Consider the following 24,131-nt stretch of genomic DNA (forward strand, 5'->3'; position numbering starts at 1 on the left):
CCAGAGTGTCTCCCGCCGCCTGCTCTGGGTAGTGTGCATTTCTCAGCCTCTGACAAGATATGTAGCCGTCCATTTCCAATGGAAAGGTCAGCTGTCTCTTAGCATCTGCTTTCCATTGATTTCTCCCTCTTCCAGAGAGTTAATTTTCCTCTAGTAACGCTCTCTAAAAGCTTAAGGCCTCCCTGATTTCCATCATTACCAAGAAGGTATTTTTCCTCATTCTTTCCTTTCTTCCTCGCAGCCCTCTTGGCTTGTGCCTTCACTCATGGCCCTTCCAGCCTCAGTTTCCAGTTGTCCCCTTCCTACCACCAGCTTCCATTGTCTTAGTTAAAACAGGGAAGCTCTGATGAGTGCGTTCGACCTCTTGCCACTGAGGAGCCACTCCAGTTTTAGAGATGACGAGATTCCCAAATCCAGACAAGACAGCCGCAAAGTTTTTTTCTTTCAGCTTCTTACCTGAGCTGATCTGAACAGTACAGTTTGCTGCTTGTACTAATGGTCTGAGCTTTAGTGATAAGCAGCCGAAAAGAAAACATCTTCTTGAGGGCAGCAATACATTTTTCCTCTAAATTTTAAAAGGTTGGAGAAGGAGGTTTCCCACTGAGCAGCTCTGGTCGCCTCTCATTCTTTTCTGTCCACCACTGAACAAGAAGCAAGGCCCCTTTAGTTCTGATCTGGAAACTGTTTTCTTTTGGAGTACAGTAGATGGTCTTAGACCCCAGAAGTGGAAGAATGATTATCTTCTCTCACTCCCTTGGAACTGTGAAGATCTTGGCGACCTGACTCATTCCCTGGTGATGTGCTGAGGCCGCTCTGAGCCTCCTTCCAGCATATTGATTCCAGTTCCCTTCATAGATGTTAGACAGAAATGAGAACAGTCTGCTTGGGGAGGGGGGGTTGCTGTCAGCATTTGTCATCTACCAGGGCTGTAGCCAAGACAGGTAAAACCAGGACTCTGCCAACATGAGTCGGGAGCTGGGTTTTACATTCAGCCCCACAAGGGTCCTCAGGTCCTGATAATCCTCCGCCGGTGTCATGGAATTTGGTGGTGCAGCTTCATGGTGAAGAAGGGAGAGCAGGATTTTTGGCAGGCCACCCAGCTTTGTCCTTGACAAGTGTTAAGGAAACCTTCACTTGAGATAAATATGGGGTGCCTTTAAAAGAAGGCCAGAGCTGTCCCTTAACACTATCTCAGATCTTCTTTCTTGTCAGTGCCGATGAACCTGGAGTTTACAGAGCCAGCTGTAGTCCTCACTAGTGTCTGTCAGGAGACTGCTCCCCAAGTCACTGGGTCGGAAAGACTGCTGGCCGAAACCCTACATGGTATGGGAGTAGCCAGAGCTACCGAACCTCCTGTCTGCGTTGGGAAACTTGTTAAAACTTATTGTCACTAGGGCTATTTGTGAGGAATATACCCCCTTCAGTGAGGCGCTTTGAGAGCTCTGGCCAGAGAATGGAATGGAAACTACATCTCTGGGTGGTTCTGAAGATGGGCCAGGTTCTCATTCCTCCGGGCTCTGTTAGTTTCAGGCATGTGTGAAATCAGGAGTGTTAGACTAGATGGCCTCTCAGGCATGTAAAGGTGAGTCCTACCCATCCTGCATGCTCTATGCTCTCATTACCCACCCCCTGTATGTTCTGCTCTCCTCTCCCTCCTTCCCACCCCCACATTAGAGTGTGATAAGCAAGCAAGTGCTTATTAGGAGTCGTGGAGGCCGCTGATCCTCATGTGGCATTTTCTGGCTTCCTACCACAAAGCGGAATTTAGTTTAATACCCAAACGGAGGAGATGTGCACTTGGGAGTTTCCCTTTCAGTGGTGTTGACTTGACGGGTCGGGGACCAGGGGACCGCCGTAGTCCAAGGACAAATCAATGCCTTGTGACTACTATTGCCATGAAGGTTGTGAGTATCTATGCAGCAAGGTCTGGGGGTCTCAGTCTCGAATGACCTCCCCAAAACATCTGACCTTGTCACACCTGAGCTGGGTCGTCCGTCCTACTGGTCTCTTGAGGGTTTTGTCTCCAAAGTAGGTTCCTGTACTTAGCAGCAAATTGACAGTATTTACTTGTTAATTGCTCTGCAGCAACTGTAAAAGGTAAATGTGTGACATGTGACTCGTTTGCTTCTTTACTGCTGTGGAACTTTTCTAGAAGAATTCTCTTAGCTTCTCTTTGAGACTTCCATCAAAAAACTCAGCACAACCTTAAAGCCAAAACCTTAAAGAAAACTCTACTTTACTAACCTTATTATCCCCCTTCTTGCAAGGCTGCTTTCTCTGCCCAGCTCCCTGCAGGTATGAATCATCGTGACTTTAGGGGAGACTCCCTTGTGAAGCTTTGTAGGCTGCCACAGGCCAAGACCAAAGCTCCCCTCATCCAGCCCCCTGAGCTTAACACACATCCTTCCCTAACCCTGGGTGTCTCCCCTCATGCCACCGACCCTTGAGGCGAAGGAAAATTAAACAGTCTGTGATCCTGGCCACAGTGGTTAGATCCTAGCCACTTTGTCCTGAGTGCATATACCAGCTCTCATTTAACTGTATGACCTATGGGGGGGACAGAAACAATTGATTTCTCTTCTGGGAAGGAAAACCTCTGTGAGAAAGGGTAAAGGCACCACACCCCATTCCCTGATTTGAAGGAAAAAGGGTTGATTAGGTGCACAGGGCAAAGGCTGGTATTGCCGTCTCCATTGAGGCTGGTAGAGGGGAGTAGCTGTAGGTTTGTTGAAGGCGCCTCCCAGATACATAATTGCAAAGAAGAGACGATCCGAAGGGGTCAAGCAACCATGTTCTATATGACTAGTTTAGAAATTCATAAACTCCATTGGGCTCTTTTTTAGTAGTCTCCTCGGTTAAAACAAAGATTCTTGCTCATTCTTACATTTGGAGTTGAGTCAGAAAGGGAGGGCATAGGAGGTTCTTAAAGCAGCAGCCATGGGGCAATCTCATGCCTCAATATAGGGCCAGTTCCTTATCTGTAAGAGACCTCCAGCCTCAGGACCATAGCAGGGCCGCTCTGGTGGTGTGCCGCTGGCTGCCCAGGCACAGTTCTCAGCACCACAGAGCCTGGGAAATTGTTCACAACAGGATTCTCTGTGTATGTGTCAGTACGTTGAGAACTCGTGCTGCCTGCTCTCCGCTCCATTCTAGAGCCTGTCCTGATGAGGGCCTTTCAGGTAGATGCGCAGGGCACATGAACAAGCGTTCCCACATCCCGGGCTTATCACTTCACTTGTGAATGGGCAGCGGACCCTTTGTTCAAGTTTTGCTTCCTGTCTTCCCTTTTTTTCTTTTAATTTTAAATCTCTCATCAGGACAATCTGAAAAGTAGTAAGTATTGTACCACCCTAAATTCATTTTTGAACATTACTTTCTAAACCAACCTCTCATTTGGTCTTCCTTCCCTCCCCGCCCCAGCACCGTACCCCTCCATCAGGGGGCAGATATAGTTCATCCCTTTTTGATAGATTAAAACCTATTGAAGAGGCAGGGCACCTGGGTGGCTCAGTTGTTAAGCATCTGTCTTCAGCTCAGGTCATGATCCCAGGGTCCTGGGGTGGAGCCCTGCATCAGGCTCCCTGCTCGGCGGGAAGTCTTCTTCTCCCTCTCCCCCTCCCCTTGTTTGTGTTCCCTCTCTCACTGTCTCTCTCTCTCTCTGTCAAATAAATAAAATCTTTCAAAAATAAATAAAACCTGAAGAGGCTAAAAGGGGAAACATTGACTAATACCCTAGTTTAGGGGCGCCTGGGCGGCTCAGTTGGTTAAGCATCTGCCTTCAGCTCAGGTCATGATCCCAGGGTCCTGGGATCAAGTCCCAAATCAGGCTCCCTGCTCAGTAGGGAGTCTGCTTCTCTGTCTCCCATCTGTGATCTCTCTCACTTTCGTGTGCTCTCAAATAAATAAATAAATTTTTTTTAATAAATAAATAAAACTCCAATTTATAGATTCTTGGCTTCATCCTTTTCATAGACCCTAACAACCTTTTTTGAAGCCCCAAGATGCAGGTTCCTGGTGATCTTAGCAATAGTTACCATCTGTGAGCTTGCACTGTGCCAGACATTTCTACACATCATGTCTTTTCATCTCTCCAATTACTTGGTTGTTGGTGCATTCTCTCTCTCTCTCTCTCTTTTTTTTTTTTTTTTTAAGTAGTTTCCATGTGTAGCATGGAGCCCAGTGTGGGGCTTGAACTCATGACCTTGAGCTGAGATCAAGAGTCAAATGCTTAGGGCGCCTGGGAGGCTCAGTGGGTTAAGCCTCTACCTTCGGCTCAGGTCATGGTCTCAGGGTGCTGGGATCAAGCCCTGAATCAGGCTCTCTGCTCAGCAGGGAGTCTGCTTCCCCCTCTCCCTCTGCCTGCCTCTCTGCCTCCTTGTGCTCTCTCTCTCTGTCAGATAAATAAATAAAATCTTTAAAAAAAAAAAAAAAGAGTCAAATGTTTAACTGAGCCGTGGAAGTGCCCCCAGTACTGTCTCTTTTTAAACTGAGATCTGGAGAAGTCACTGTTCTAGAGAAGAGGTGTCAGGACTCCAAACCAGGGCTTTCTATCTAATTCGAAAGAAAGTCTGCATCCTTCATTCTCCCACTGCCCTGCCCCTGTCTCTGACTAAAGTTGCTGTGGAATGCTGGAATGCTGTGCAGCTCGGTGGCTGGAGAGATCGGAGGCTGTCTTTCACCTCTGGTCCAAACCCCGGCTACAGCTAAGCTGCCTCCTGGGAAAATAGTAGTTTTGGAAATAAGCCAACCATTGAAGGGGACTCTCTCCCTTGGAGAAATGGAAACAAGCTATTTAACGGTGATTTATATAAGCTAGAACGAAATCACGTACCTGTGTGTTCAAGATCCCCCTCTCCCCTGCTTCCTACATCTTAGTGCACCTTTTAGGTTTCCTTAACAATAGCAGTTTTAACATTGCTTTTAATTAGATGAATTAAGAATGTTCTCTGGTGTTATCACCCCCTCCCGCCCCCCTATCACCTTCAATTCCCCATTGCTGTGAGAGCTGTGATTGCCATGGTAACAGGACTCCCAGTTGAGCTTGGCTCTCACTGGTATGTCTGGTCAGGGGAAAGTTAGGGGCAGGTCTTCCTGGTGAGCTGAGTTCTGACTGGCTTTCCAGGGGATTGCCTTAAAGCCATGAAACGAAAAGAGCTAAAAGACTGTAAAGAGAGCATGAGCAAGCCTCCTGCAGAAACGCCCAAGTGTGCCCCTAGTCTTGCTCGAGAGTGTTCTAGCCTTCCTCCTAAAGTAAGAGGACCCCAGCCTCCCCCTGCTACCCCAAGTTTGCCAGTATGTGTGAGAGGCCTTCTTTCTTATCTGTGGTTAACTTGCTTCTGGCCATAAAAGGGACTTTGTTATTCTTGGTAACAAATTGTTTCTCCTCGAATTCTCTTTTCTTCCCTCTTTCTCCCCTACCCAGAGAGTTTTCAACGTCCTTTACCCCATGCCTGCCGACCAGCGGAGACATGTCAGCATCAACTCTGCCCGCTGGCTGCCCGAGCCAGGGCTTGGCCTGGCCTATGGTACCAACAAAGGAGACCTGGTGATCTGCCGACCAGAGTGAGTGGCCCAGGGTGGGCGGCAGTGAGGGTGGGAGGGGGTCATCCAGGCTGAGGATGGGAGTAATTGGCATCATCCGTGGGTCTGGCCATGAGATGGGCTCTCGTAGGTGGCAAATCGAAGCTCTGCTAGAGCCTGCCTCATTCTCTGCATCACTCTGTAAAGGGTCCTTTTCACTTAGGGTTGCTAGGGTTAGCTCTCCGTCCCAGAAATCTTCAAAAGACTGGTTTAGTTATTATGTCTTCATAAATCTAAGGCAGTGTTTTTTTCCTTTGTTTTCTCTTGTTCTCCGGTTCCCTAGTGATAGTAAAGTTTCCCTGCAGGCAAAGCATAGATATCAAAGATTCTTTTCTAAACGCTTTTAGAAAAATTCAACAGGTGGTCTTGGGTTTGTGTAAATGCCACAGACATAACTTAAGAAATAAAATTGGAAATAGAGTATTGTTAAAGCCCTAATTTGTCAGGCCACTGATCTCTAGCAGCCTGGCTCTGTGTCCTGGCTGTTTTCCTTTCTGCTTGCACTTCATAACAGCGAAGGCAAATTGAAAAGCTCCATTTAAATCAGAACGCCTATTATCTGATCCTGAAGTAAGGGGTAGGAGGGGACACTTCTGTCGTAGGTCCTGATGACACCCCTTCCCCTGGTGTGGTGGAGGACAGAGGTCTGTTCTTTCACTTGAGACCCTGGGAGTCAGCCAGGTCTGTCGTCAATTCCCAGACCCAGCCAGGTGGGGCGCGTGAAGCTCTGTGCGTCAGTGCAGATCAGGCTGATTGCTGCGTGGGCCGCCGCAGGGTTCCAGCCGACTAAATGCCACTTCTGCCTCCAGGCCGTCCTAATGCTGTCTTCCACTTGGTGCGGAGTCTTCTCCAGGGGTGTTCTGCAGATCACAGAGCATGGCGTGACTGGTCTGGTAGGGTCTGTGGCTGTTGGAAGTGTCTGTGTTGCCTTTGATAGGGCCTCTGGTGATTTTTCCTAGGGTGTGTATTTGGGTCCGTTCTCATGCCTGGTAGGTGACTGGTGACTGAGCCTTGTCCGCTGAGCTAGGTCAGTGGCTCAGGAGAAAGGAAACCCTATTCTAAGGGCAGCTCTTTCACTTTATCCTGCATTTTGGGAGTCCCTCCCAAAGAGAGGCTGCCGTCTGAGACTGTGGTTCTGCCAACCACACTCTGCTCAGGCTCTGTGTCCAGAGGTCCCCTCTCACTAGCTCCTCATGCCTTCCCAGAACCGAGCCTGCCTCTTTGACGACTGTGCCACTGTTAGTCTCAGCACTGTGCCTGTCCGTTTCTGCCCTCCCCCTGGCCTGACCATAGTCCTGGGATCAGTCTGCTCTGAGCTCTTTCTTTTTTCCCAAAGCACATGAGACCAGTTATCTTATCTCACCCTCTTAGGAGTTCATAAGAGGACTCTGATAGGCATCTTTTCCAAAACTGGCACAGAATTCTGGGCCATAATTTTATTCTTAACCAATACTGCAGTTACAGGCCTTTCTTTCCCTCTTTCTCCAAGATATCCTTCCTCAACATTATTGTCTCATCTGTAGCTCCAGCCACTAAACCTTTGTCCCAGCCAAACTCCCAGCCCCTTCCCTTTTAAAAATGACCTGCTCCAACAGAGGCAGACTCTCTACCTCCAGTTCATCGTGGTGCCACAAAGGCTTATATGTCTGAAACCCCGGCCTCCGCACTTGCTGTGAGTCACGGACACCTCAGCCAAACATGAAGCTGGCTTTGGCCTCTCTTCTCTCTTTTCTCCCCATATGTTGTCTTCAACATCCAGCACCAGCAGGCTGGAGCCATCCTGGGCTGCCTGGGGAACGTAGCTGCAGGAACTCAGGCCTCTTCCAGGAGCAAGCGGGCACTGGCATTTGACACCACGAACAGGGGCCCACTGCAGACCTAGTTGTGTTGGCCATGTTGGCCCGAGAGAGAGCTAGCTTGCCCTGCCTATGTGGGGTTGCTGTTTTTCCTGAATTGTTGGGTCATTCTGGCAAATGCCCTAAATCTTAGGGCTGCATATTGAGGGAACCATGTAAATTAAGACAGACATGACTTTGTCCTAACTTGTTCAGAGCTTCTCTGCTTCTCAGTCCCCTTCGTATCTGTGGGGTTTGGCTTCAGGCAGGGAAGACTGAGCAGTATTCAGGTAAAGATGGGAAGACTTAGCCAAGGCCGCCCAGCAGATCAGTGACAGAATTAGGCTTCCTGACTTTCTAATTCTGAGCTCTTTCCTACAGCTGGTTTTGTTGTTTTTTTTTTCTTTTTACCTTTTTTCTATCATGAATAACTTTAAAATTCTGAAAGAAACCATGTACGCTCTTCTACAGAAAAATATACCACAAGAACACCTGCGTAATTTCATAGCTCTCTTAAGACCTCAGGTAAAGCATGCAGCCCTAGATCACGTTGAGACATTTAAGTGGGTCAGATAATTGACATGGAGGGAAATGAGAGAGGAGAAGGGAGAACGTTCACATCATCTGAACAGTCTGTGGTGGTCTCTGGCCTAGAACAAGGAGAACAAGTGAGAAGGGCAGAAGGAGCTCAGGGTTGTTGTCTCTCTGGTAGGCGGCTGCCTGAGGCTCTCCGCCCTTCCCCGGGTGACAGGGCTCTTGCACACCTGTTCCCGAGGGCATAGCAGCTGGCCTGCTGGGGTTACAGCCCTCCCCCCAAGAACAGGTGCTTGTCTGCCTTCGTCTGCGGACACTGGCAGCTGCACCCCGCTTTGTGCTGTCTCCCTCTTGATTTCTCCTCCATTGTCCTAGCCTCCACACACTCTCCAAGCACAAAGACAGAGGTCACAAGCCCCTTGGGCATCTCTTGGTGGCACTAAAACCCCACTGACAGTAGAACAAGGCCTCAGGAAATACTCCCTTCATTCCAGGGAACGAGATTCTGATGATAGGCGAGGAGACTAGCAGCTGGCCCCGTAGCGCCTGTGCGAAGCCATTAGGGTGGCTGATAGCCCGGTCCCCCCACCCTTCCTAGCAGCAAGGCCCTCCTTTCTCCTTTGCTTTGCTCCCCCACCCGCCACTCCTCCCAAGCTGCTGCTGTGCTTCTGGCTGACTGCCAGCCCAGCCAACACCCCCACCGATAACCACAGTGGGTGTGAAGTACCAGATTGATGTGAGGGGGTGCTTGCTCACTTCCGGCTTCATAGATCAGCCCTACAAATAGGGGGGAGGTGTTGCTGGGAAGACCACTGCTTCTCAGAGTCAGCTCTGAAGACAGAATTGAGAGATTCCTGCCAGAAGAAACTAGGCCGGGACTATGGGGCATCCGGCCCCCTGGCTGAGTGTTGGACCCCTGACAGGGCCCCAGCTCTGTCCCTTAAGAGGACGCTACTGCTGTAAACAGTGATTGCAATCAAGCATCACTGACCAAGGAAGAGAAAGGCACACCCTGAATCAGAAGGGGAGCCACAGAGACTTCATCTTTCCGGCTGTCCCACAGGAGCCAGGTGCCAGCTCTTTCCCACATTGCAGAGATAGCGGGGATGAATGCCTGTCCTTCTTTCAGAGAGACAGCCATGTAAGGGATAGATGAAAGAAGATGTTCTCAAAGAGAATATTCCCTAGAAGTGGAGAAATTCAGGCTGAGTTGGTGGAACGTTCAGCTCTTGATCTCGGATGTGTGAGTTCGAGCCCCACTTTAGGTATAGAGATTACTTAAAAATAAAATCTTAGGAAAAAAAAAAAAGTGGAGATGTTCAGAGCCATCATCTGCATGGGAGCATGGTCACCACTGAGGAAGCCAGGCCGGCTCCTAGCTATGTTGAGGGAACTCAGAAGATCCCAGTTGTGAGGGAGTCACTGAGCCCAGCCTGGCAGCCCAGCCTGCAGATGCTGCTGACGGAAGCCTGGGATGAAGTAGAAGCAAGTCCCTTTGAAAAGGCTGGCCCTGCTCAGCCTTCCCGCACTTCCTCATCCCTTCGTGTGTTTACATGGCTTCTGGGAAGAACCCAGAGGCAACAGTGACTCATTGATCCTTACTAAGACCCAAGGAGAAAAGAGATGGTCGGAGTATTCTTCAGCTTTTAGGAGGAAATCAGTGATACTGCATATTGGAGGCTAAGAGTTTCAGTAGCCAGAGAGGGTGTCCTCACCTCTAATCCTTGTACAGTACCTGGAATTTTAACTAAACTTCCAAAAACATGAGCTTGTTGTCATCAAGCTGCTCTGACCACAGAAAGTAGAACAGGTCAGGGCTCCAGTAGACCTGTTGATGGCGGAGGGGCGGGTGGTACGCAGTAAGGAGGGGGGCCGGCTGGAGCAGCACATCTGCCAGTCTCTGTCGTCGCCTTTTGCTTGGCCGTCGACCTCATCACTGAATGTCCTGAACCCGCAGCTCTGAGCTGACAGTGCATACTGCCCAACGGAAGGTGTTTGAGGGGACCCTTTGACCATCAGCATGACACTGCCACTTCCAGCACAGGGACTGGGGCCTTCAGGTGGCCTGTCTTCTGAGACCGGAAGGAAGGTTCCTGTCCATGCAGCGCATGGCTTGGCATAGGTCTAGTGTGGACGGTTTGTTGTCGCTAACCAGCCCTGGCTAGCGGGAGTTACAGAGGAAGGATTTGGCAGGGCCCCACATGGTACTGCCACCTGTCAATAAATCTTGACAAGTTTGTAAATCAGAGGCTCCCTGGCAGCTGGCTTCACGTGGGGCCTCATGCAGCCAGGATTTGCTCAGCAAAAGCTGCAGTGATGGCTTTGTTCTTGGGGGCTGCTGCTGTTGACCTCTGGCCCTTTGCCTCTTCCCTCATGGAAGGTCCTTTCCTGTCTCCTGGGCTCTGCAGTGCCCCTGCTGTTCTCAGAGAGCACCCCCCCCCCCCACCAAGAGAGCTGAATGCTCTGGGGAGGAAGGAGCTGCTGCTTTTTAAACAGACAGTCTGAAGAAGATCACACCAAAAATGCAGCCCTGCGGGCCCCCGGGGTTACCCGAGGGCGGTTAGACTGGAGCAGGGAAGGAAGAGCACCTGTGCTTGGCTGTGGCTCTTTCCCTCCAAAAACGCTCGTGTGCCCCTTAGGTGAAGCCCAGTCCCCAGAATCTTCATGACCCTTGAGAGACAGGTGCAAGGCTCTGGGCCAGGCCTGTTCCCTTTCACCTGCAGTAGCACACTGTCCTGACATGGGGTCCCTCGCCATCCAGGCCCTGTCAGGAACCCATCCTGGCTAATCCTGACATCACTGCCCCCACAGATGGCCTTTTCCTCATGACCCACTGGCTTTGATTTTTCTGCTCTTTGTTGAAGAAGTTCTGTCATTAAAGGAAGATGGCCGGGGTCTCTAGGTGAGAAAGTTGGCTTTTGTCGGAGCTTGTCTTCGTCAGGCAGCCATTACAGAACACCACAGACTGAAGGTCTTAATCGACAGAAATTTATTTCCTCACAGTTCTGGAGGGTGGAAGTCTGAGAGGAAGAGCCAGCAGGGCTGGGTTCTGGTGAGGGCTGTCTTCTCACTGTGTCCTCTCATGGTGGAGAAAGAGAGAGATCTCTTTCTTACTCTTCTTTTTCTTCTTCTTCTTTTTTTCTGAGATTTTATTTTTAAATAGTCTCTACACCCAATGTGGGGCTCAAACCTCACAGCCCCAAGATCGAGAGTTGCAAAAAAAAAAAAAAAAAAAACAACAACAACAAAAAAAAAGATCGAGAGTTGCATGCTCCGCTGACTGAGCCAGCCAGGCGCCCCCCTTTCTTACTCTCCTTAGAAAGCCACAGTCCTTCTGGATTAGAGTCGCACCCTTCTGGCTTCATTTAATCTTAATTACCTCCTAAAGACCCTCTCTCCAGCTGCAGTCTTGCTGGGGGATAGGCCTCCCCTCTGTGGATTTGGGGGGATACAGTTGAGTTCATGGCCCGGTTCCTCCAGCATGTGTGCGCGCCCTTTCCCATTTAGGGGCAGAGCCGGCTGTTTCGGGTATCTCTCACGGTCTGCAGAGGGGCATCAGGGTTTGATTTGGTTTTTGTTTTTGCCTTTTTTTTTTTTTAAGATTTTATTTATTCATTTGACAGCGCGATCACAAGTAGGCAGAGAGGCAGGCAGAGAGAGAGGAGGAAGCAGGCTCCCTGCTGCACAGAGAGCCCAATGTGGGGCTTGATCCCAGGACCTTGAGATCATGACCTGAGCCGAAGGCAGAGGCTCCAACCCACTGAGCCACCCAGGCGCCCCTGGTTTTTGTTTTTAAGTGAGGTCTGCGCCGAGCATGGGCCTCAGACTCACCACCTGGAGATCAAGAGTTGTGTGCTCTACTGAGCCCGCCAGGTGCCCCAGGGCCACCAGTTTGGACAGGCTCAGACACTGCTTCCCCATCTCCTGTCCCCACCTTCACCACCAGCACCCCACGCTCAACCACAGTGACTGTTAGGTAACCCCTTTTCCAGGAAGGAATCCTTAAAAACAAAGCAGTCTGTGGGTTGCTGCCTTGGGTGGCAGGCCATTGTAGAGACACGAGAAGCCACTGCTTCCCTTCTGCTAGTGGGCCCCGTGTGAGATTAAAAGAAATGGCTTGGGGCACCTGGGTGGCTCAGTGGGTTAAAGCCTCTGCCTTCAGCTGGGTCATGATCCCAGTGTCCTGGGATCAAGCCCCGCATCGGGCTCTCTGCTCAGCAGGAGCCTGCTTCCCTCTCTGCCTACTTGTGATCTCCGTCTGTCAAATAAATAAAATCTTAAAAAAAAAAAAAAGGAACAGCTTGATGGCCCATTCCAGGGAAAGGAGGAAGCAGGGTGAGGTTGGCAGCGGGAGAACTCCAAAGGGTAAGATGCCTCATTTTCCTTCCTTCCTGCTCCATGGCAGCAGGGAAGACCCAGTGGCAGAAGCCTATGCTTTGTCCGCTTTGGAGGACAAAGCCTGGACTTTAGGCAGGGCCAGCTGTGGCGCCCTGTCTCTCTGGGGCCTCCCCGGCCTCTCATTTGCCACCTTGGGTCCTTTATTCATGCCTGAAGAACACTAAGCCCACTGCCTCCATATAGGGTGGCTCTTCTTTAGCGCTGTCTTAGGCCCTAAGAGGGGTTGCGTAGGCATTCAGAAGAAGGAAGGGTCCCACCACTACAGGCACTTAGGCTGTTGGAGAGTCATCAGCGTCGCTTCAGTACTGAGCATCCTGCTGGGAATCTCTAGTCCTGGTCTCAAATCAGCTCCAGGAGAGGCTAAAGAGGGCTTCCAGGCCACAGTCCACGAAGCCCTAGAGGTCGGAATTCTGGCCATTCTCTCTAATGCTCTCTACCTTTTCTCCTCCACCCTCCCCAACTGATTTTCAGGGCCCTAAACTCTGGTGTTGAGTACTACTGGGACCAGCTAAACGAGACTGTCTTCACGGTCCACTCCAGCAGCAGGAGCAGTGAAAGGCCTGGGTGAGTTTGGGAAAGAGGAGGGCACAGCTGCTGGAGGGAGGCCTGTCCCTTCCTCCTGTTTCTGATGGGTCTCAAGCAGTGTCCTCAGACCGCTCCGGCCTGCCTCGGTGCCTCTCCTCAGCCACAGCGGCTCCTCTTTGATCTGCTTCATGCACTGAGCTCTTGCAGTTTCATTTAAGAAAAGCATTCTATGGCTAAGGAAGAGAACAAAACCCTCCACTCTTAGAGTCTTGACTGAGAACAAACTAGGACATCCTGTGGCCCTTTCCCATCCTGGCCATGGTATCTGGGCACACTGTGAGGGGAAAGACAGAACACTAGGGAGGGATGCTGTCCCCAAGAAGTATGCCTGTGGCCCAAGGAGAATCTGGGGACAGTGCTGCAGGTGACCAGGGCCTCGGGGAACAAGCTACTCAGAGCCCAGGGACAGACCTTCCACAGGGGCCAGTTAGAGAGTAGAAGCCTGGTACTGATCTTCTTATCACTTAGTTTATTAATGAGGACTGGAACATTCTGACAAAAAGTGCTGGGTCAGTAATACACCTTAGGCAATCACTGCTTCCTAGAGGAATTACAAGGCATAACTCGAGGAACAGTCTCCAGAAGCAGCTAGAAAGGAGTAGCTGGTGCCTGTCACGGAAGTTGTGGGCTCCCTCTGCTTCCAGCTCCAGCTTTTCTAAGTGGTCAGTGCCTGGGAGATGCCCAAGGGAAGAGGGGTGCTAGTTTTTTGCCTGGGCCTTACTCATAGGTCAGCTTGAGCTGCCTGCCTTCAAGGGTCTGCTGTGGGAAGGCCCTGAAGGAGACCAGAGGGCTTTTCCTCTAACGTGGAGATCCAAGGAAAGTTCCAAGAATTTAAACTGGAATCTTGTCAGCACATAGTTAGAAGGAAGGGAAAGCTGAGAGAGGAAAGGTCCTGCTGCTCACCCTTTGTCCCACAGACGTCAGCTGGTGGCTTCCTGCTTGTAAATAAGAGTCTTAAGATCAGCCACCTCTGCCTCCCTAGAAAGACGCTCCCTGTTTAAGGGAGTGATGGAACTAGCTGGTTTGCAAAACAGGGTGGTTCTGCAGCCTCCTCACATCATCCCAGGCTTGGCCTGACCCAGAGGAGTGACCTGCCATTGGGAGGGAGCCACAGGAGCACAGAGTTTGTCCTCGGAGCCTGCAGGCTCTGCTCCAGGAGGCTGTGCAGGATTGGTGGGGAGCAAGTAGAACTTGGCGAGGCGTGCTGTCCCAAGTGCTGCCTGACTTCCGTCTGCCTTTCTCTCTTTAGAACCAGCAGAGCTACGTGGAGGACAGACAGAGACATGGGTCTGATGAATGCCATTGGACTGCAGCCCCGGAACCCCACCACCTCCGTGACCTCTCAGGGCACCCAGACTCTGGCCCTTCAGCTGCAGAACGCTGAAACACAGACAGAGAGGGAGCTGCAGGAGCCAGGGACAGCGGCTTCGGGCCCTGGTGAAGGTAAGAGTCACATAATTTTAGAGCATAAACACGACTGAGGGTCCTCTCAGCCCTCCTGGTCCCTCCGCAGAGACAGGGGGTGCCAAGAAAGGGCCCTCCTGTCTCTGGAGGAGGGCCCTCTCACCTGCCTGGGGCGCGTTCCCCTGGGGGCACGAAGAGACTCCTCTTGGGGAACAGCGTTTCCCTGATCTGGGTCACTGTTTGCAGCAGGCAGAGCTGCTCCTGCAGCTCTGCTCGGCTCCCACCGAGTACCCTGACCGCCCTCTTCTGTAGGACTCGGAGGACCCAGGCTGATGTTCCAGAGAGAGCACACAGGAGATGGCCTTGATGGAAAAGCCTGCGAGAGAGACTCAGTGCTGCGGGCTCTTGTTCCTGGGACAGGCACGCCGGGCCTGGGCTTCTGGGGCCGGCCGTGATCTCACTCACGGCTCCTTGCCATTCTGGCTGTGGCCAGCGCGCCACTAGCCCCTTCCTTCACCTACCTCAGGTGTAGCTTGGCTGGCCTCGGCTCCGGCTCTGTGCTGGCCTCACGCTTCTGAGAACCGATTAGCACTTCCCAGCGGTACAGCTTGGAGCCGCTTTGGAGTCTGTCGGCAGCTGTGTTGAGCAGGCTGTTCTCACCCAGTCACTCCCCTTACCCTCGCCCCGGCCCCCTTGCTGGTCGGACCTTCAAACAAGGCAGCCTCCAGCCGGACACAACATGCTTCAGGTCTGTGTGAGCCATTTGCCACAAAAGGGCCGCAGAAGGAGGAGCTGTCCATGGTTTGAAGGAGGCGGAGGGACAGATCTGCCTGTGTCTCTCCCGGGAGCAGCTTTCTGTCCGGTAGCCCCCCACAGGGCACTGTTCCTCTCCCCACTGTGAATGGAGATTTTTAAAAGTTGAGTCCTTTTTTTGGTTTGTGGCCCAGGCCGCATCCCCATCTGAGGCCCATGACTCTTCCTTGGTTCTGGCTAGTTTCCCAGGGCGGTTCCCTTCCCGTCCCCTCGCCACAGAGGACAGCAGCTGGCGGCGGCGCTCTTTGGCAGGTGCAGCCATGTGGTGCCCGAGTGCGGCAGAGGGGCTCCTGCAGCTCGCCGCGGCGGTCTGGGGCCTGTGACCTTTGCCTGCAGCTCTGGACCCCAGCCCTTCTCAGCACCCCGGTCCCTTTCAGAAAGCCCCTCACATAGAAGCGAGGGGAAAGGGATGGGTTATGGGGACAGATGTCACTGGCCAGCTTCATCTCTCCTGGCGCCAAGAGCCTTGTTCTGAGGTGCTTACCCCATCGGACCACTGGCCACTCCTGCCACGCTGGTAGCAAGGCAGGGGCCCAGGAAGTAAGGGTCTCCTCAGGCGCACACGTCCCCTCTGGCCCACCTTCCCCATCTGGCAGGTGGGCCTCAAGACTCCACATACCGGAATCCCAACTCTCACCCCCGCCTCCTCTCTCTCCATGTTGGCAAACTGGTGGCCACAGCTGCAGGAACATGTAGCAGAAAGCCTTAGTGAAGTTAGCTGACCCTTCTCCTGGGCTTAGCTAGAAGGTGGGGCCCAGGTGGGTATCCCCCGCGCACCCCGACACGTCAGTGGCCCGGGTGGGTTCGGTGGGGGAAACGGCTCTGCATGACTGATTCTCATTCTGGGGCCGCCCCTCCCTTATCCCTTTCCCTGTCAGTCAGCACAGAGGGTTTCCAGGCCACCCTTCATTTTCTGACTCAATAAAAATTGGATTAGTCTCCTCAGCTCCTTCTAGGACTTCTAGGAAGAGCCCTCCGCAGAGGGAGTTTGCAGGTATCAGCTCTTTAGCTTGTCCACCTTCAAAGTTTCCCATCACTCAGAAATGGAGGGGAGTGTTCCCTGGGCTCACTCTTTGCTCCCCACACTGATACCGTGCCTGCCCGGCATACGGTAGGCATTCAGGAATTTTGTGGAATGAATGGATTGAGTGAGGCAAAGGCCTGCCCCTGAACTTGGCTGCACTGCACTCCTCTCCTCTGACCGCTGGAGAAAGCTTGCCTAGGCCTCTTCTTGTCTGGTGAAGATGAGAGCCCCACCGCAGTAGCCTGGGCCTGGGGCCAGGGAAAAGCAAAGGTGGAAAGTGAGGGGCCAGAAGGCCAGCATGTTCCCTGAGGGCAGGAAGGGCAACTCTTCCTTCCACTCAGCCTCGCTTCCCTCTTCGGGGCAATGAAAGCCCCAGAATTAAATGTAGTTACAGGGCATTATGGGAACTTGCTGATCCCATCCTGGCTTCTGCATCTAGAATATACCTTAGAACTTGCCAAGGAAAAGATGTCCTGTCAACAGTAACCCAGTGTCCCATTTTTCAAAGACAAAAAGAAATGCTTTTGCTGGGGGTGGAGACAGCAGAATTAACCTTGATGGCCACCACTGCCCCTAGAGCTAATAGCTTGGATCCCTGGCCATGGCTGCCTTTTCCCTCAGGCTCCAGCGTGTTTTCTTCTTGAAGAATGTGCCAGCTGAAGAGTTAGCCTGGCTTGGAGTCCTGGAGGGAGAAGCACAGCTCACAGCTGTGTGCACCAGCCGAGAGGACGCCGTCCACGGACACGCTTAACTTCACCATCTAGTCTGTTTGAGCACTGACTTTATGATTGATACTGTGTTAGGCACCATGAATCCAAAGACATTGCAGAGAGAAGCAGATTCTGAGATGAAACCATTGCCTTTTCCTTCAAAAGCACGTTCAGAAAGGAAACAAACACTTAAGTACTTCTCATGCAGCAGATGGGTGACGTGTGACCAGATTTCACAGAGTACCTTAAGTCTGGAGCACCTGTGATCAGCCTGGGAGCCCTTTCATTCAGCCACACATTCACGTGACAGATGGATGCCAAGTGCAAGACCATGCATTAGACACCAGACCCAAAGAGAAATAAAACTCACTCTGAGACCTTCAGGGACTTGCAGCCCAGGAGGGAGATACCACAGCCACAAATAACACCTGTGGAAGGATGGGGCACTGGGAGGGCTCAGGGAGGGAGCAGCCACTTCCTGCTGGGGTCCACAGAAGGCCAGGTGGGAGGGGTGATGTTTACATTGACCTTGACATTCCCAGGGTGTCCCCAGTGTGAGTGAGCAGGGCCAGGCAGGCACACAGCAGTGCCCCACACAGCAGCTTTGGTAAGGGCATTGGTGCAGGAAGGGAGGATGTTCGGGGAAGTGGCTAGGACGTGACCAGAGGGCCCTTAAATGCCCTGCTAAGATGTCTTGACAACTTCGAGAGCCCTTGGAGCTGCTGGGTTTTAAACAGATTAGGGACTTAACTAGAACTCAGTGAGTCTGAGCTTAATTAGAATGGTAATAGCAGCAGCGTGGAGGCTGGGTGGAAAGGGAAGAGGTAGGAAGCAAGAAGACTAGTCAGGACATAACAGCCACAGTTGTGGTGAGAGGTGGCCCCGGCCAGAGCCATGGGTACAGCAGGAAAGCACAGGAGGGCCTCTCCGAGGACCTGGCTGTAGCACTGCCCTTGGGGCACCAAGGGAGCCCTGTCCTGCCCCTGGAAGTGAGCTTCGTGAAAAGAGCTCGTAGTTCACTAGGCACAGAGCCCAGCACAATGAGTTCCAATGCCAGCAGGCCTCGGGCCAGCCCCCTGCACATCCCAGACCCAGCTGGGGAGGCCCTCAGTGCACAGAGTTCTTGGAAAGCAGTGGGGTGGCAGCGAGCACAGAGAGGTCCCCAGGGGGCCTCGCCAGCAGCCCTTTTGGCTTACAGGGTGGAAGCTTTGCCAGCACCGTGGCCCTAGTTTGACCTTTCCTCTTACCCTCTGCCCCACCGTTGGAAGACTTTGTCCTCTGAGAGAAGTGTCTTCCCTTCTGCCCTGGGAGTTGGCGCTGAGCTCTCTGAGGGGGAAGCGGGGAAGAGCGGCCGCCTTAAGGGTCGGGGGTGGATGGGTAGCGTTGATGGGGAGAAAAGCAAACTGCAGCCACGGAAGGGAAAGCTCAAGCAGAGTCTGCACTGCCTGGTGCTGGAGAGATGCACCTGGCGAAGACCCATGGCATGAGGCTGCCAAACACTAACCAGGAGGGAGAGATCTAATGGGGCCTCAGACACCATGAAGCTGTGAAACTGGCTGGCTGGAAATCCAGCTCTCACAAGGCAAGCAGAGAACAGGGACTGGACAGGGAGGGAGGAAAAAAAGTCTTACAAAAATAGCTGTTGACAATAAGTACCCAAAAAAAAGAAAAACCCTCACCATCAGTGCCCCCAAATCTGTAAAATCCCAAACTGGCCAGCAAGTAGCCAAAGCAGATAAGTTGATAGGTAGTGCCAGTCCGGGCGGCCCACAGGCTTGAGTTGGCTGTGGGGCTAGCACAGGCGGAAGGAGCTCAGGACAGAGCCCCACTCCTCCCAGACGCCAGGTTCATCAGCACAGCTGCCGCGAAGCTCCCGCTGTGCCTCTTGTCTCATTTTCTCGGCCCGGCACTGTGCAAGGTGGAAATTAAGGGACTTGTCCAAGGTCACACTGCTAGTGTGACAGCACAGATTTGAGCAAGAGCTTCCCCTACCCCCACACAAGGGGGTGGGGATGCCCAGGCCTTTGGGGAAGGAACAGAACCTTCTCTCCCTCCCTGGAGATGTGCGGTGAAGCCTCAGGCCTGGGCAGTTGGCTGTCTCCAGGGAAGGATGAGGGTATCAGGCATCCTGCCCAGGCCAAGGAGAACAGTAAATGGGAAACAGCTTGGGAAAGCTGGTGGTTTTGGGAAGAGAGGAGACAGAATGCCTTCTAGGGAACAGTTAAAAATCCAGTCTTCCTTGTGAGCTTGTAGGAAGTAAACAGAACAACACCGAGGGAAGACAGCACAGCTTTGAAATGAGGCCGAGCAGACTGTTTGCCTTCAGGCCACACTCTGCAGGTCGCCCTCTCTTTCCACAGACCAGGCAGCACGCCCTCTCTCTGGGCTGGGTCCCCCAGTTACCAGGACAGGGAGAAGGCAGACAAAGCCAGCCATCTGTGGCCACCCCGCCACCTTCATTCACGTAGTGACTAGCCTGCCACTTGTACTGGAAGGGCCGAAGCCAAATGCCCGTTTTCTGGTCCAGCTCTGCCTCTTAACTGGCTGAGTGGCATTGGCCACCTCATGCTATCCTCCACCTCAGTTTTCCGACCAGTAGAACAGAAATGGGAATTAGGATCATTTGGGGAGTCTTGTCTAGCTTTCAAGTCTCTGACTGATTCTCCAAAGGAGTTGGACTCTTCTCGTTTCTGCTTTTGGCAGAGAATCCCCCAGCTCCTCCTCACGGTGGCCTCCCTGCTGTGTGGTCCCGGTCAGCCACAAACTCCCTCTTTCCTGTGCTCCCTACTTTCCAGGCGAGGGCTCCGAGTCCGGTGCGAGCGGGGAAGACGCCCTCAGCCGGATCCAGCGGCTGATGGCAGAAGGGGGCATGACGGCCGTGGTGCAGCGGGAGCAGAGCACCACCATGGCCTCCATGGGCGGCTTCGGCAACAGCATCATCGTCAGCCACCGCATCCACCGCGGCTCCCAGACAGGCACTGAGCCCGCGGCCACCCGCGCGTCCTCTCCACGGCCCTCTGCCTCTCGGGGACTGCTCGTGGAGCCCGGGCAGCTGGCAGAGCGGGGCCTCAGCCCCCGGACAGCCTCCTGGGACCAGCCTAGTGCCCCAGGGCGGGAGCCGCCCCAGCCGCCCCTGCCGCCTTCCTCCCCGGTCCCCTCCCCTCTCCCCATTCCTAGCACCGAAGGACCAACCCTGCACTGCGACCTGACCAATAACAACCACCTTGCTGAAGGCGGTGGCAGCGGCAGGGGGGAAGCTGCGGGCCCCAGCAGGGAGCCACGGAACAGGTAGAGACCCATGTGTGCACTGGTGCTTCCCCTTGGAACCGCTGAGCAGAAACCGGACCTCACAGCTGACTGGAAACTGTCCACGCAGAAGAGCTGCGGGCTGCATCAGGGAACAGGAGCAAGAGGGGGGCGCCGAATGAGGTCAGAGGCAGTAGGCTTGAGGCAGTCGAATGGGCAAGGCTTGCCTTGGGATTAGAACCTTCTGGAGGATCTGGAGCCCAGGAGAGCCATACTGCTGTGCTCCATATAAAGGGAGGAGGAAGTGGGTACCCTGCCATGAACCTCCCTTTCTCCCAGAAACATGGCTAAAGAGACTCACCCCTGGGCAGAGAGCCCAGAAGGGTGAACTGTCTTCCAGGTCTGGGCCAAACCATCCGGGACAGTGGCCAGTGGGGCAGCTTTGCCCTGTCCCCTGTTGCATGGGCAGAGCCACTAGGAGCCCAGGAGCAGGAGGAGCAGCCTTGCCCCCCCAGGAGCCACCTCCATCTCTGAGCCTTCCAGAGCTTCAGCCTCTCTTGAGCTTACCCCACAGAGACCACAGTCGGGGGTCAGGCCAGGCTCCCGGATTCCTGAAGACAGGGACTTCCTGCACTTACTGATGGCGGACAACCATGGAGTGAAGGGGGCAGCCTGCTTGCCCGATACAGGATGGGGTCAAGGGATGGTGGGCAGGTCCTCACTCAGGAGTGGGGGGTGTAGGCTGGCCAGCCCCCGGGGCTTGTCCACCAGGCTCCTCTCCGCCTGCCCCCCGGCCCTCAGAGCAGCACCTGTGGGTAGCAGTATTACATGAGCCCAGGCCAAAGCCAGCCCCAGGCTGGGGGAGGGGATGAGACTCCAGGTCAGAGTGTGAGGTCTCGGTCTGTGACTTAAGGTGTTGCATGTGGAATCTTGAACTGTACGTGTAGTTTCTAGTGGAGAAATCAAGGCTCTAATTATTTTGTTTTTAGTATGAAAATGTGATTTCTTTTCTGTTTGTAACTCATCATAGAAACATTGTGGTGGGAGGAGAGGGGATAGTCTGACTGCTAATGAGGGAAACACCAAAGATCTACATCATTAAAATGATGACACGCCCCTCACCAGGCTCCTCTCTGTTTGTTTCCATGGAGGACGGAGGAGGGGGTGGTGATTGGGGGGTTGCGGGGGAGAAGGGGCCACTGAACTAAGCGGGCCGGGTTCTGTCATGCAGTTTCTGGTGCTGCTGTCTTATGTGGGGAGCCCTGTCTGTTGCCTCAACAGAAGAAGCCAGTCAGGTATGGGCTGCCACGTGTGCGTGGTACAAGGGCTCTGTCCCCGCCACCTCCTGCTTCCCCCAGGCTTGCTAAGGGTTGGGGCAGCCTTAACAGTGACAAGGGGGTAGGTAGGAATGACAGAGAGGCCCTCATCCTGATTGCTTCCTATCCAGGACTCTGGGTCTGGAATGGTGTGTGACATGACTGACCAAAAAGCTGGATCCTCGCTGGTGCCCGGAAACCATCCCTCATGGGTGTCTGGGCTGGCCAGGTGGGGGCCTGGGCTGGTCGTCTACAGGCATCCCTCTAAGACGCCACTTGCTGGCTGCTCAAGTTCCCTTTATTTTGTGTCCTTGGTACAGTGGCTGAAGGGCCTCCTGTAGCTATGGGCCTTGGCCACTTTGAGTTTCAAGCCACTTAGAAAGTGGGAGGAGGATATTTGCCCCAACTCTTACAGAAGTGTACAAGAAAACAGCCTTTAGCCCAGGGGTTTTTGCCAGCAACAATCTTTTTTTAAAGATTTTATTTATTAGAGCACGAGCATGAGTTGTTGGGAAGGGGGCCAGAGGGGAAGAGGGGAGAAGCAGGTTCCCTGTCGAGCAGGGAGCCCTGAGGTAGGGTTCGATCCCAGGACCCTGGGATCATGACCTGAAACAAAGGCAGACACTCAACGGATGAACCACGCAGGTGCCCAAGCAACGGCTATTTCTTGACTATCTCTTGTGTGCCCGACTCTGTCAGGTGCTCTGGGGCTTGTAGAATTACTGTCCCAACAGAGACAAAACCAAAAGATTAAACAGGCAAGCAAGTAATACAGAACAGTGTGTAGAGCTATTACATAGTTACGAACGCTAGAATTTTCTAGAACATTGTAACAGTGGGTTCTGGACTAAGACACATCAGCCAGCTGTGTGACCTTGGGCAAGCCACTTGCCTTTTATCTGCTTCACTTTCCTGCTTTGTAGTAAGATACAGAGCTTGTATTATGTAACCTCTTACAGTTACTTGGAATTACTTGGAACTCTATAATTTCATTCTAGGTCAGAGAGCACTGGAGTGGTTAGGGCCAGCCGTCTTTGAAGATGTGGGATTTGAATTACTCATTGAAGGACAGAAGGAGTGCCCCACTGCAATCCCTGCCCTCTACCCACATATCCCAACCCCCAGGGAGAGGAAGAATTCCTTGGTCTGATAGTAGGGACTATGAATTTGTTAGGTGTAAACCACGTGCCAAGGACTCATGTGTATTATCTCCATCCTCATCACAGAAACCCTCCAAGATGGGACTGGTACCACCCCCCAAACCAAACAACTAACTGACCCAGGGTTTGAACCCAGATGAGGACCCAACTTGCTGTTATTTTGGAAAACGGGGTATGAAGAGGCCTTGTGGATGAGAGGATCCAACTTTGGTCCTGCCAGCCTTGCCTCTATCCTGTCTGGCCAATGAAGAGCCCAGCAGCTACCTGTCAAAACTTTATCTCCACACCAACCCCTTTCCTTCTTTAGAAATCCCTTGCCTGGTGGATAGAAGCTCCCTACGAGGGACGCCTGGGTGGCTCAGTTGGTTAAGCCGCTGCCTTCAGCTCGGGGTCATGATCCCAGCGTCCTGGGATCGAGTTCCACATCGGGCTCTTTGCTCGGCAGGGAGCCTGCTTCTCCCTCTGCCTCTGCCTGCTTCTCTGTCTGCCTATGCTGGGTCACGGTCTCTCTCTGACAAATAAAATCTTAAAAAAAAAAAAAGTTGAAATCATTAAAAAGAAAAAAAAATAAAGAAGCTCCCTACCAATAGTAGAGCCTCTAGGCCCCTTGTCTGTCATAACAAGGTTGTGGGGTCAGCAGGGCAGAGCTTGGCGGAGATGAGGAATTCGGTTCAGAGGAGTTCTATACACCCAAGTCAATGAACCCAATTGAGTCAAAGGCAGAGAGCAAAGACAAAACCAGGTCCTCCGGTTCCCAACTCCACTCTCCATAGTTCACTGTTGGGTTTGGGATTGGAGGGGTCAATCCTACCTACCCGATGGTTAAGGATTTCAGGGAAATGAGCAATTTTGCCTGACAGATTCTGGAAGAACTCAAGGCAGTGGTTGGAGACATTTCTTATTTCTGTGGCCCCCATTCCTTGGCCTGGCTTGTTTCCCCTGTTTGACTTTATAAGTATCTGGCCTCCTCTGTCTCCTCATTACACACACACACCATAATTTCACCTTCCTAGGAGTACCCTCCTAGACCCTAAGGAGAGATGGCAGAGTGGAACAAGGGCAGGACTATCATCTGATTGTCATATGAACCAGCTGAGCCCATTTCCTCATCTGTGAAGTGGGGGCAAGAACAACAGCTTCTTTCGTCCTTGGTTATGAGGCTCATGGGAGACCAGATCATTCACATTCAGTATGGAGAACACACCAAAAGCCCTGCAGCTCCGGCTCTTACCCCAGTTCCCACCCCTTCTCTGACAGCTCCTGCCGCCTCCCTTCTACTGTCTTACCCGCCTCCACCGCCCCCCACACAGCCCCCCGCCCCCCCCCGTCCTTGGGGGAGGGTGGAGAGGCGGGACCTGAGTTGTTTTTCCAAGAGAAGGAACCCGCGGTCTTAAGGTTAATCGGGTGTTTGTGCTCAAAGAGTTTGGGGTAACAGGCATCAGGGCCTGGGCGTGGGGTGGGGGTGGGGAGGAACTAGTCGGACCATGGCTGGCTCCAGGAGGTCTTGTCAGAAATGTGGGTGCCCT

At 52.7% G+C, this 24,131-nt stretch overlaps 1 protein-coding gene across 7 annotated transcripts in view; it reads left to right on the forward strand.

Moving 5' to 3' along the window:
* The window catches only part of AMBRA1 (autophagy and beclin 1 regulator 1), a 178,674-nt gene extending 157,424 nt beyond the window's left edge, over window positions 1-21,250 (forward strand). For all 7 annotated transcript variants that reach the window (XM_046015994.1, XM_046015996.1, XM_046015997.1 and 4 more), the window contains 4 exons: window positions 5,423-5,562; window positions 12,819-12,911; window positions 14,182-14,375; window positions 19,679-21,250. In XM_046015994.1, coding sequence (XP_045871950.1) covers window positions 5,423-5,562; window positions 12,819-12,911; window positions 14,182-14,375; window positions 19,679-20,175 — 924 coding nt within the window. In that variant the 3' untranslated portion in view covers window positions 20,176-21,250. The remainder of the gene's footprint in view (window positions 1-5,422; window positions 5,563-12,818; window positions 12,912-14,181; window positions 14,376-19,678) is intronic.
* Window positions 21,251-24,131: the final 2,881 nt, after the last annotated feature.

This window comes from Meles meles, chromosome 8, assembly GCF_922984935.1.
Source record: "Meles meles chromosome 8, mMelMel3.1 paternal haplotype, whole genome shotgun sequence".
NCBI lineage: Eukaryota > Metazoa > Chordata > Mammalia > Carnivora > Mustelidae > Meles > Meles meles.